At 33.9% G+C, this 12,769-nt stretch overlaps 1 protein-coding gene across 5 annotated transcripts in view; it reads right to left on the reverse strand.

The window, feature by feature from the left end:
• FOCAD (focadhesin) overlaps positions 1-12,769 on the reverse strand; it is a 415,741-nt gene that overhangs the window by 158,675 nt on the left and 244,297 nt on the right. For all 5 annotated transcript variants that reach the window (XM_077148045.1, XM_077148042.1, XM_077148044.1 and 2 more), the window contains 3 exons: positions 7,781-7,915; positions 5,490-5,540; positions 4,166-4,249 (listed from right to left, as the gene is read on the reverse strand). In XM_077148045.1, coding sequence (XP_077004160.1) covers positions 4,166-4,249; positions 5,490-5,540; positions 7,781-7,915 — 270 coding nt within the window. The remainder of the gene's footprint in view (positions 1-4,165; positions 4,250-5,489; positions 5,541-7,780; positions 7,916-12,769) is intronic.

Here is a 12,769-nt window from a genome sequence, read left to right on the forward strand (position 1 = left end):
AAGATCAAAGATGATGGTGGAGTTATACAGAGAAGGTAGTGTTTACCAAATGAGTATGGGTAGTAAATCATATTGATATTTCTTTTAGTCTCCAGTAACTGAGAGCAGCTAGAAATATAAACCTAAAATTGTAGCATTGTAACCCATACTAAACTCTGAAATCTGTTCTACAACTATTACATGTACTTTGAAATTGCTTTTTTTGTATATATGCTATTTTTCACAAAAAAAAGAAAGACGGAAGCATATAATAGAGAAGACAGGATTTAACAAATGAATATGACTGCTGAATTAATACAATGATATTTCTTTTGGTCTCCAGTATCTTGAAGCAGCTGGAAGAAAAAATGAAAAATCATGGAACTGTAACATATACCAAGCTTTCAAATCTGTTGTAGAATTACTTGTTAAAATGTACTTGGAAATCTATTGCTTTTTAGTATATATGTTATTTTTTACAATTAAAAAAAAAATGTTAAAATCTGGTCTAACTGAATACTGGACACCTTAATCCTACAAAATGCCTCCATGTGGATTCTAAGCTAGATGACCTTTCTGATGTATAATCTATGAAAATCCAGGAGTTTGTACATAAACAGAATTTTATTTGGAACATGTTAAGTATCTGCATAAATTCATTTAAAAAGAGAAATAGGGGCAGGCCATGGTGGCTCAGCAGGCAGAATTCTCGCCTGCCATGAGACCCAGCTTCGATTCCCGGTGCCTGCCTATGCAAAAAAAAGAGAGAGAGAGAGAGAGAAATAGCTTCTGATAAATGCAGTGATATTTACTTAAATCAAAGCCAAACTGCTTACACCATATTTATACCAACTCTGGGTGCATAATTAGTTCTTTAATGTTACTCACTGCTAAAATTAACTCCAGAAATCAACAAAACAATCTATTTTAAGATCTCTATAACAAAAAGCTTAATTTTTAAATAGCTGAATATTTTTTAATGGACCCAGGTCAGAGAGGAGAATCAGTCTTCCATCCAATTGTTTAGCTACTACTGATTCTCTCACCAGAAAAACCACTCTACAGTTTTTTGGCGCCAGATGGCAGAGGAGAAGGATAGCTAGATAAAAAGAACAGAATAAATACAAACTAAATGGGAAAAATTATTTGTGCTTATTTTTGAACAATAGACTCAACAAGACTCCAAAGAAGCCTCGCAAATTTTTGTACCAACTTTAGATTTGAAAGGTTAAATAAAATTTTTACAAACCAACAAAACACATGCATAAATTCAATAGTCACATCTCATAAGTCATCTTAGCTCTTAGATGTCCAACAAATAATTATGAAACTAATACAAATATTAGACGTCTATCTGTTCTAATCAAACAGAACTTCCTGAGAACACAAGAGATTCAAATTCCTAACCTACATGGTATTTCATTCAGTTCTACTATTGACTATTTCCATCTTATTTTAGACATACTGTTTCACTCAATCCTAAATATTCTTTCAGATGTCTGCCAACTCTTTCTGCTTGTTTTGTTCTACCCAACCTGTTAATGTTAAACAAGTTATACAGTATAAACCGATGTTCATCATCAATAACAAATATTCTTTAGTAAATTCAAAGAAGGGTAGTATTTACAGAAGTAGCAGAAATTAGGACAGGAATTTGATAAATTTGCATTATCTTTTTCAGTAAATCTGCATTATGTTTTTTAAGTTTTTATTTTTACTTTAAATTCATAGTGAGCTCATTTAAAAGTTTGTTTCATAAGGTGGAAAGAGAGAATGTGGACACACTTTCACTGGAAAGCTATATGGGTAATCTTAAGCTTTGTGAGCTACTTGCCATTCATGTAGAGTGGGTACTCTCTGACAACAAAGAAGAGTTTTAGTTTTTATATTATAGAAATTTCTACCTGGCTACGGCTTTTAAAATATTTGAAAATGCACTATCTGGACTTTTTGTCTCTAGGTACGCAAAGAGCGACAGTTAAAAGTGGTAATTAAAAAGAAGAAGAGGAAGGAAGCATGGCGTAATAAAAGCAATGATTTTCCCTAAGAAAATCACAAGTTCTTTACATCAGAAGCTGGGGGTCAGAGTGGGGAGGATTCCTTCAAACCATTTATGTCCTCTCAACCCAACCTCAGTTGAGAATAGCCATCATAGTAAGCTACTATTACTTTGGAAGCAGGTCATATCCCGGAAGGGATTAGGATAGAAAAAAATATTCAAAATCATGACTATAAAAGGGTAAAATCCCATATGAGCTTTCCCTTATAGTTCTTCACATTCTGACCATGAAAACCCAAACTTACTGAAATTCCAACCCTAAATATATATTACCTTTTATGTCAAAAGACACGAAGAACTATTTAAGTCTATTCAGTGACCAGAGGGTATAGAATAGTAGAATAGACTGAAGTTTTATACTACCTGTGCAGCCAGAGATGTCTATTTGTGATAAAGAATTAAGATGCCATATGAAAAACATTTGTCATTCATTATTATAGGGTGAAATAGTCTGTAAATTTGCTCTAGAAAACTAAAAAAGAAAGCATCATTGTCTTTTAAGGGTTAGCACATAGTGTAACATTATGTTAATTTTCATACTAAACTAAAACCATCCAGTTTTTTCTAGTATATGGCTAATAGAACCAACTTAAATTTATGAGGTCATGTTATGGAGTTAAATGCCTCATTTCACATTTAGTTTCATCACTAAATGAATTAGTATAACATTCAACTGGGTATAAACTCTAGACAATTAAAAACAAAATAGTTTTAAGGTATGGAAAAATATAAACTGTTAATATTTAGAGAGGTAGAATATGAACAGTTAAGAGTATGAGGGAGTTTTAATAATGAAAAAATGCAATCATTCCAACTGGAATATTTCAGGAATAAGAGTTAAAAATATAAAAAGTAACTGTTACACTGTGACTTAAATGAGCAATTGCTTATTAAAAATAATAATAATGTATCTTTCCAGATGCTGGAGTTACTGGTAAGAGTTTGCACACCAAGTTGATATGTAGCTGCGTTCTGCTTGTTTACTTTTCTTGTCTCCTTTTAATTTTTTTTTTTTTTTTTTAGCAGCTATGGGGATTGTTAGTCACCAAACTACAGTCTGAAGTCGGACATCGTAATTTATGGCTCACAGAACACCTTTCTTAAGCCTTCCTATTTGTGATTACTGCATACCAGGTTGGTCAGCCTGTTTTTATGAGTCCTCAATAATGCAGGAATCTTGCCTTATAATTTAATTTTATAAGAACCTGTCTTTAGCCCCAACTATAGTGTGGCTCCAGTTCAACTGAGTAAACAGTAGTCTTCCAGGCTCCTACTGGCATCTAATCTCTATACAAACTCAACCCAGAAGAAAAAGACAAACCATTTTAATGCCTGAGGATTATAAGAAATTCATATCATAGCGTCTCACCATTTGACCTCAAGGGCAGATTCTGTAATGTTACACCTAACTTCATCTATCACAATATCTGCCTTATAAACATCTGCATGCACTTGAATTAGTGATAATACTAAATGTGAAATGAGGTATTTAACTCCTTAACATGACCTCATAACTTTAAGTTGGTTATATTAGCCAGATACTAGAAAATACTGGATTTTTTTAGTTTCATATGAAATTAACATAATGTTACACTAGGTGCTAACCCTTAAAAGACACCGATATTTTCATTTTTTAGTTCTCTAGAGCAAATCTACAGACTATTTCACCCTATAAAAATAAATGGCAAATGTTTTTCATATGGCATCTTAATTCTTTATCACAAATAGAGATCTCTGGCTGCATAGGTAGTAGAAAACTTTAGTCTATAAAGGCCATGCTCAGAATTAAAATCTAAACTGGTACACTGACTTGGCAAAGTGGTTTCTACAGTTGTGCAAATTTTCTAGAGCATGACATGGGCATAGGCACGTAGCAAATATCCAGGCACCTTAAGGAAACTTCATTTCCATCACAGGTATCTCCATTTGCTTCCAAGAGATTTAAATTCATTATTTATGGTCATTTATAGATTAAACAAATAATGAACATGAACTCATATCTTTCATAACAACATATCTAGAGTTACATATATAGCAATCAGGTAAGGATCTCCTAAGAGGGGTGATAAAGATAAAAATGCAAAACCCAGTAGTGAAGAGATACAACGAGAAAGCAGAAATACCTACCTTTTCAGGCAAATGAAGAATGGTATGTTCTCCTGCACTAAAGTGTGACAAAGATTTATATGCAGCATTTGCAACAACTGGGTCCTAGACGGGGATAACAGAAAAGCCAACAAACAAAAGAAACAATATATTAAACATAAATTTTCTGGAGGAAGAAAGAAAACCTTTCCTCACCAACCCCAAAGTTCTATAATCACTGCTTTAGAAATGGCATTCAAACCTTTCTTAGACCAAAAGGACATTGATTAGCAATTTCAGAAATGAGATCAAGGAATTTTATCCTCATTTCTAAAGAAAATACTATTGAGGGAAGAATGAAATGGTCTGAGGAGAAAAGTAAAAACAAATGGGAAAAATTATCAGCATTAAACACATTTCTGGAAAATCTATTCCAATTAGCAAATAGAAAGAAAATATCATTGGGACAGGGAACAGAAGCATGAAATTTTTATCCTAGTTTGGATATTAAACACAAAATAACTCAACAACTGCTCAGGTCCTCACGAGATAGTCCGATAGAACTGAGTTTGGGTTCTGATTCTCTATCTAATAGCTGGTCAGGCTAGCCTTTGGAATCACCCAGCAGATGGTATATCTCTACCCTCTTCTCTATACTCTCCGACTGGAAATGACATCTGAAAAATGGACAGATGTCCATTTTTTTTGTTTGTTTGGTAGGCTTATTCGTTGAGGATGGGGAAAACCAGAAAAGGGGGAAGGACCATGTGAAAATATGAGGTGATGACAACAGCCTCTCTTCATATTTTTCGTATTCATAAAGTTTATTAAGTTCACTATCTTTTTGACAGAGAAGTTGTGGGTTTATACAACAATCTTGAATAAATGCAGGACTCCCATATACCACCCTAATATTAACACCTTGCATGGTATGGTACATTTGATACATTGATGAAAGCACGTTTTTACAATTATACTATTAACTATAGTTCATGGTTTAACTTAGGATTAACAGTTTATGGATTTACTTTTAATTTTTATTCTATTACCATATACATAACCTAACATTTCCCCTTTTAACCCCATTCAGATAATATATTTCATCCTGTTAATTACATTCACCATGTTGTGCTACTATCACCACCATCTATTACCAAAATATTCCCATTAAGTTCACTTTCTAATGAAAATGTATTAATTGGCATAAACTGAGAATTATTGTTAAAACCCAAACTTAACTGTCACAACTTTTTAAAATCAAGAAATCATTAATTCAAGGGAGTTTGTACTTTTTGTTCTTAGAGTTTTATTTTACAATTTGTTCTTCAGCTTTCGTTTGTTTCACTGGCAACCCTTATGATAATACCTTGTTTTGAGTGTGAGTCCAGAGGAAGCCGAGAACTTGAACTTTAAAATTCTGAAAAATCCACAAAAACAAAATTTTCAGACAAAGATAAAGCTAAGAATAAATAACTTTCAGTAGAAAATATTGGAAAATATGTCACTTTTTAAATCATACCACCAATAATTGACAATCTATATTTACCCATCAGTCATAATATGAAAATATGCCACTACTCCTGATACCCTATCCAGAAGAGTTCTCCCTGTTCCAAGCTGGCAAAGTTACATGGCACACACTCCTGAGGGCATTATTGTATCTTTTTCATTTCAAATGCCTAGACCACAGAGCCTAGAACAGTTCCTCAAAGATGACAAATATAAATAACTGATTCAGCATAAAAAGTTTTTTGTCTTCCAACACTCAATATCATCCTCATTTCAGCCACATCTAACTTCTTAGCCTTCTAAATCATATAAAGTCCTTCTGCACATACTTGCCTTTGTACATTCTATTCCCTAAATTTCAATGGGAAGCAACTTTTTAATTAATCTTTCAAGATTCATGTCAAATAGTACCAACTACATTTCCTCAGAGTCCTTCTAAGAATGTTGGTCACTTTCACCATTACACTCTCATGGCCCTTTAATTAACTGTACTCATAAAATCTTATTATAATTATTACTGCTTATGTCTATCTCATTTACCAATATTTGACCCTCTGGAGGGAAGGGACTGACAATACAATATAGTGGAAAATATAGTAACTAGGAAATCCTGCTAACCTGGTCAAGTTACTTGCCCGACACATAACAAGTACTCAATAAATACTTGTTTAGTGAATGAATGGAATTCTCAAACCTCTACAGCTTTACCTATAAAATAAAAAATAATACCTTCCTTTCAGATATTAGAACTAATTGGTATAAGTAACTAGAAGAATCCTTGGAATATGATAGGAACTCAAAATAGTATCTATTATTATTTATTTGTATCTATAAGGCTTAGCACAGTTTTAATAAATATGCTCTGAGTCACCGAATAAATGTACCAAACACTGTGCAAAGCAACTCAGAATGCAATGTAATTGAAACACGGACTCTATTTTCAACAAGCTTATATTCAACATGGAAAATAATGTATGTAAACATATTCCTATAGATTAAAATAGAAGTAGATGCCCTAAGAGTGTTATGGATAAAGTACTTTGGGAACAAAAAACTCCTCTTTGCAGATAAATCCTTAAAAGGATGCAATGAGTTAACCAATCTTCATTTTCCCAAGTTTTAAAATTAGAGATGAAAAGGAAGGTAATTCTAGATAGAGGAAACAACATGAACTAAGGAAAAAAATAGAAAAGTTTGAAGATAGCTATAGGAAATTATGAGTGGTCTAGTTTTTCTGGAGTGCGGGATATAGAAACATAGAGGCCAGACTCCAGAAGGCAAACACAGACCCTTGGGTAAATAAAGGATAATAATGACCTAAAAGATGTTTTGCAAAAATTAAATACACTCTAGCATTCATCCAAGCAAATTCAGCCAAGAAAAATAAAACAAATTATCCAAACACACACACACACACACACACACACACACAGAAAGGAGGAGATAGGGGTAGGTGGGGAGAAAGGAAGAGAGAAGAGAAACAGAAAGAGGTATCTCCCTCCACCGTTTCTTCACTTCTGCTTCCAAGAGGAATACAGTTGCTGAAAGGAGACCCTCAACTGGGAGGGAAGGGATGAAAGCAAATATCTGAAAGAAGTCTTGTCTGAACAAAAGAGAAGCCCTAATGTTATTTAAGCATGAAGATGAATCAAAATAAGATGTCAATGGAAAAGAACGTAAAATCAGGCAGTGGATGGGGGGATGAGGAGAGGAGGCCACCTAGTTCAAAAGACAATTCATAGTCATGGGTAAGCAAACATAAGAAACCATCCTTGAAAGTTACTGTTAGAACTTAAAATATTGACAAAATGAATTTAAACCGTTGTCAATTCTGACATTTTAGAAATACTATTTTCAACATATTGATGTTTTAAAATCTTAACCATAACTTATAATGCAACATGCTAGCATTACTTAGCAAGTGAGAAGAATTGGTAACCTTTATGTAAAAAACTCTTAAAGATGCAAAATTGATAAGGGTAGATAACCTCCTACTCCTAAGTATGCATAAAGATATCAATATGTTTAAAAACATAAATGCTAATGGATCTTTGGCCAACAAAAGATTATGAATATTTATTTTAAAAGTTATTATAACACACATGGCTTTCCAATGTAGAAACAACTTGTTGAACTTCAAATGCATACCTCATACTCTGCTGTATTGACAGTTAAGGAAGGAACCAGAGAAAACAGCTCACTGAGGGTCTTTAAAATGAGAGGTCTTGTGTCACAGCTCAGTTTTGGGGAGAGAGCATTCCAAGTAGAGCGAATACAAACAACCTGTGAAGAAATAAAAGAGTTAATTCCTATAGAAATCCCAAATCAAAAGAAGCCATTTGTTAAGAGTACTTTCTTTTATTATCAAGAAATTTCAGACCAGAACAAGAACATTTTTAGAAGTTAAGATTATAAGGCACTACACCTCAAAAGAAATTATTTTAACCAATATAAGCTGTTGAAGAAGATGTAGCCTGCCCTACACAATTGCTTTTTTACTATTTTATTTTGGTTTACCAAGGAAATTAATCAATCATCCTTGTTCTTCCACACACATGCATACACACTGAAAATTACACACTCCAGATGACTATGTGCACTGCCCAAGAACCATTCTCTGAAACAAAAAAGGGTGAGATAATTCTAGTACAGTTCTACAGCCAGGAGTACACAGTTCTTTTAGTTTTTCATTCCTGCTGAAATGATAATACCACTCAGAAAAGTGGGATGTTACTATACATAAATTTAGCATTCCTGAATCACCTCAAAAGCTTTTTTAAAAAGGCAGGAGAAATATTATTTAAAATAATAATTTAATGTGTTGTTTTAAAAGTCATTTCAGATTTCTTAAGATAAATAATAAAACTAAATCTCCACAAAAATGTTAGGTTATTTTTCTTAAACATAGTATTCTTATTTCATTTCAATACCTGGTTTTATGGACAGTCAATACCTTCTTAAGGTCAATTCTAGCTATAACAGATCATTCTTCACTTACAGATATTTTACTACAATGTAAGAACTCAGATAGACAGGAAGAGTACCAACACAGATCAATTAGATAGAATTTAAGAAGGAGTAATCTTTCTAAAATACTCCAATTTCTTCCCTTAAGTTGCAGTTAACACGCACAATTTATTTCCATCTACAAACATAAATTACTTAGAAAAGCTACATGAGATAGTAAGTGAAAAGATGTCAAAGATAAATGCATAATATATACTTAAGGAACAGATTAAGGAGAAGATGGAGAAAAGAGCATCTCTCAGATAACTTGCACCCAGTAATTTTAGCCATATCGTCTATTTTCTATTTTCCATGAAATAGGAGAAAAGTGATCTCTGAGTTGGGATTTACTAAGTTATTTGGATTCAACTAACATTCACTAAAGGTAATATCATGTGCCAGGGATGATAGTTGGTGTATTTTCACAAAGAAGTATTCTAATATTACAAATCATCAGGAATTGAAATTTAAAAAAAAAAAATCCTTAAAAGCTACCAATTCAGCATCAAGTATATACCCTGAGTGATACACAGTAATAAGAGGAACAATAAAGTATAAAACATTATCCTAACTCCTAAAAGAAAATACTACCTTATAGAAAAGGAAGAGAAAAAAATACATAAAAAACTCTAAATTACTGGGGGTAAAAAAAAAAAAGTACAGAATTAGATTGTGAACTATTTTAAAGAGGAATTCAGGAAGGACAGACATGTCAGTGGGTGGGAGTCATCAGAGAGGGCATTAAGAGGCACTGAATCTTAAGACAGAACTTGAAGGAATGGACGGATATCAGGCAGACATGCCATAAGAAAATAAAAAGTGTAAGTCAAAACACAAAAAAATAGCTTGTTGTAGGCACCAAAAACATGGGTACCAGTGGGAAAAGGCTGGTGGATCACAGAACACCAACAAAATTTGGATCAGAATCAAAAAGAAAAGGCAGTCTCTTGAGATTCCTGAATTGGGGGATAAACAAAATTAAAATGCTACTTTGGGAAGATTCATCTGGTAGTTTTATAGCCAAAGTCAAAGCAGTCATCCACCTCTATCTTTCAAATCCTATTTCTCATCAATCCTCAACAAATAGCCTCCAAAGTTTTCCAAAAATCTTATGTTAGATATACTCATTAAATGTTAATTTTTTACTCACTTTAAACACCTATACAATTCCAACCTATTTGTTCAAGACCTAGTTCAAATCCCAGATCCTCAATTAAGTTTTCTCTGAGGATTCAAGCCCACATTTTATCCCTTCTTTTCCTTTAACTTCTAACATTTAAAACACTGTGCCACAAAATTTAGCATTTAATTATATGTTGTCTGGTAATGTTCATTATTTTCATGTATGTAAATTGTCTTCTCAAAATAGATATTAAGTTCTCTAAAGACAGTGACCATGTCTCACAATTCTCTTCCCTCCTTCATCTAATACGGTGTGGTAGTTAGATTCAGTTGTCAACTTGGCCAGGTGAAGGCACCTAGTTCTGTTGCTGTGGACATGAACCAATGGTATGTGAATCTCATCTGTTGCTGATAACATCTACAGTCGGCTAGGAGGCGTGCCTGCTGCAAAGAATGACGTTTGACTTAATTGGCTGGTGCTTAAATGAGAGAGCTCAGTGTAGCACAGCCCAAGCAGCTTGGCATATCTCATCTCAGCACTCGCAGGCCTTTGGAGATGAAGAAAGAAATCACCCGGGGGAAAGTTGTTGGAACCCAGAGGTCTGGAGAGAAGGCCAGCAGAGACCATCCTGTGCCTTTCCACGTAAGAAAGAACCTCAGTTGAAAGTTAGCTGCCTTTCCTCTGAAGAACTAACAAAATAAATCCCCTTTTATTAAAAGTCAATCTTTTTCTGGTGTGTTGCATTCAGGCAGCTAGCAAACTAGAACACACAGTAATACGTATGTAACAGATTATCAGTACTTATCAATGACTGGTGTCACTGAAATACTGAGGAATGACAAATCTGAGATAGAGAATAAAATAATTAAAAGAACTAAAACATGAATTGGAAAGTGAGATGTTTTGGGACTAGAGACCTGGGTGAATAACAGCAATGTAAGAAAAGGAGAGAAACTGGAAGAAGCAGTGTATTTGCGGAAGATGGGGAATGGAGATGATGAGTTTAGTTTGAGATTTAATTTGAGTTGAGAGAAAGACATCCAGAGAGAAATATCCTGCATGCAAGAGAAGATAAAGGACTAGAACTCAAATGTGAGGCTGGTCAACTACTAAGCTTTGTCATTCAAATATTTCTCTTATTTGAGATACCATGAGGAAGTACAGCATCACCTCTGTCACAAGTGTTCTGATGCATTTTGCAGGCCAAAAGATCTCTAGCTACCAATTGAAAATTCTCTAGGGTTTAGAAAATTTAAAATAAAATCTTCCTAGAGAGGGTGAAAAACAAAGCCTGAAATGGTACTCTGTATGTGGACTCCTCAAAATATGTTCCAGAATCTCAGCTGTAGAATGACTGTTATTAGGGTTCTCTAGAAAAACAGAACTAACAGAAGATATCTGTAAATATGAGATTTTATAAAAGTATCTCATATGTGCTGGTTTGAAAGGATGTATGTCCCCTAGAAAAGCCATGTTTTAATCTAAATCCCATTTCATAAAGACAGAATAATCCCTATTGAATACTGTATGTTTGAAACTGTAATCAGATCATCTCCTTGGAGATGTGATTTAATCAAGAATGGTTGTTAAGCTGGATTAGGTTGACAATATGTCTCCACCCATTTGGGTGGGTCTTGATAAGTTTCTGGAGTCCTATAAAAGAGGAAACATTTTCAAGAATGAAGGAGATTCGGAGAGAGCAGAGAATGCTGCAGCACCACAAAGCAGAAGAGTCCACGAGCCAGAGACCTTTGGAGATGAAGAAGGAAAATGCCTCCCAGGGAGCTTCATGAAACTAGAAGCCAGGTGAGAAAGCTAGCAGATGACGCCATGTTCACCATGTGCCCTTCCAGCTGAGAGAGAAGTCCTGACTGTGTTCGCCATGTGCCTTCATACTTGAGAGAGAGACCCTGAACTTCATTGGCTTACTTGAATCAAGGTATCTTTCCCTGGATGCCTGTAATTGGACATTTCTATAGACTTGTTTAAATGGGACATTTTCTCGGCCTTAGATCTGTAAACTAGCAACTTATTAAATTCCTTTTTTTAAAAGCCATTTTGTTTCTGGTATATTACATTCCAGCAGCTAGCAAAGTAGAATATCATACAACTATGGGAATGCACCAGTCCAAACTCTGTAGAGCAGGCCACAAGCTGAAAACTCCGTTGAAGGTCTTTAATGAATTCCCCAGAAGAGGCTGGCTGGCTAAAGTAGAGATAAAAGCTCTTTCTTCTGGCTGCTAAAGTTGTCACCTCTCCCTTTAAATGCCTTCAGCTGACTGGATTAAAATTATTTCATTGTCAAAGACACTCCCCTTAGTTGATGTAGTTGATTGTAGATGCAATCAGTCACAGATGCACTCAAATGACTGATGACTTTGGTCCACAAATGTCCTCGCTGTAACAGGCCACTGCCTGCTTGACCAGACAACTTAGAAATTTGATATATTACATGAAACATCTTTTAGTTTGCAGCTTGTAATTCCTGTACATACTGCATTTAGTTATTTATCTTGGTATTTCATTTTTCTTTAGTATTGCGGTTAACTATAACAGTCTTTTTAACTTTTACTTTCATGTTTTACATGCTAGTACATGAAAATAACATTAATTATTGAGTGTCTTCTATGAAAATTGGGTCATGCAAAACTTTCTTATTACTTCCAGTAGATTTATTTTTGTATAAATTCCTTGAGAAATTTATATATTTTTAAAAACATGACCTATGTGAATACGGACAATTTTAGTGATTTTAATGATCTCTCAATATCTTCTTACATTTTATGATTATGTATTGATGCTAAGAGAGGTGGAAATGGAATCCTTTCATTGTTCCCAATTCTAGTGTTTAAACAATCACTCCCAATATGATTTTAACTGTAGAATTTTTTTACATGATTATATTTTCTCAAGGAAATTTTCTTATATGCCCAGTTAGTTCATAGTTATTATAGTGAATGCATGTTGAATTTTACCAAATGTTTCTCTATATCAATTATTATGATCCC

The sequence above is a fragment of the Tamandua tetradactyla genome, chromosome 2, assembly GCF_023851605.1.
Source record: "Tamandua tetradactyla isolate mTamTet1 chromosome 2, mTamTet1.pri, whole genome shotgun sequence".
NCBI lineage: Eukaryota > Metazoa > Chordata > Mammalia > Pilosa > Myrmecophagidae > Tamandua > Tamandua tetradactyla.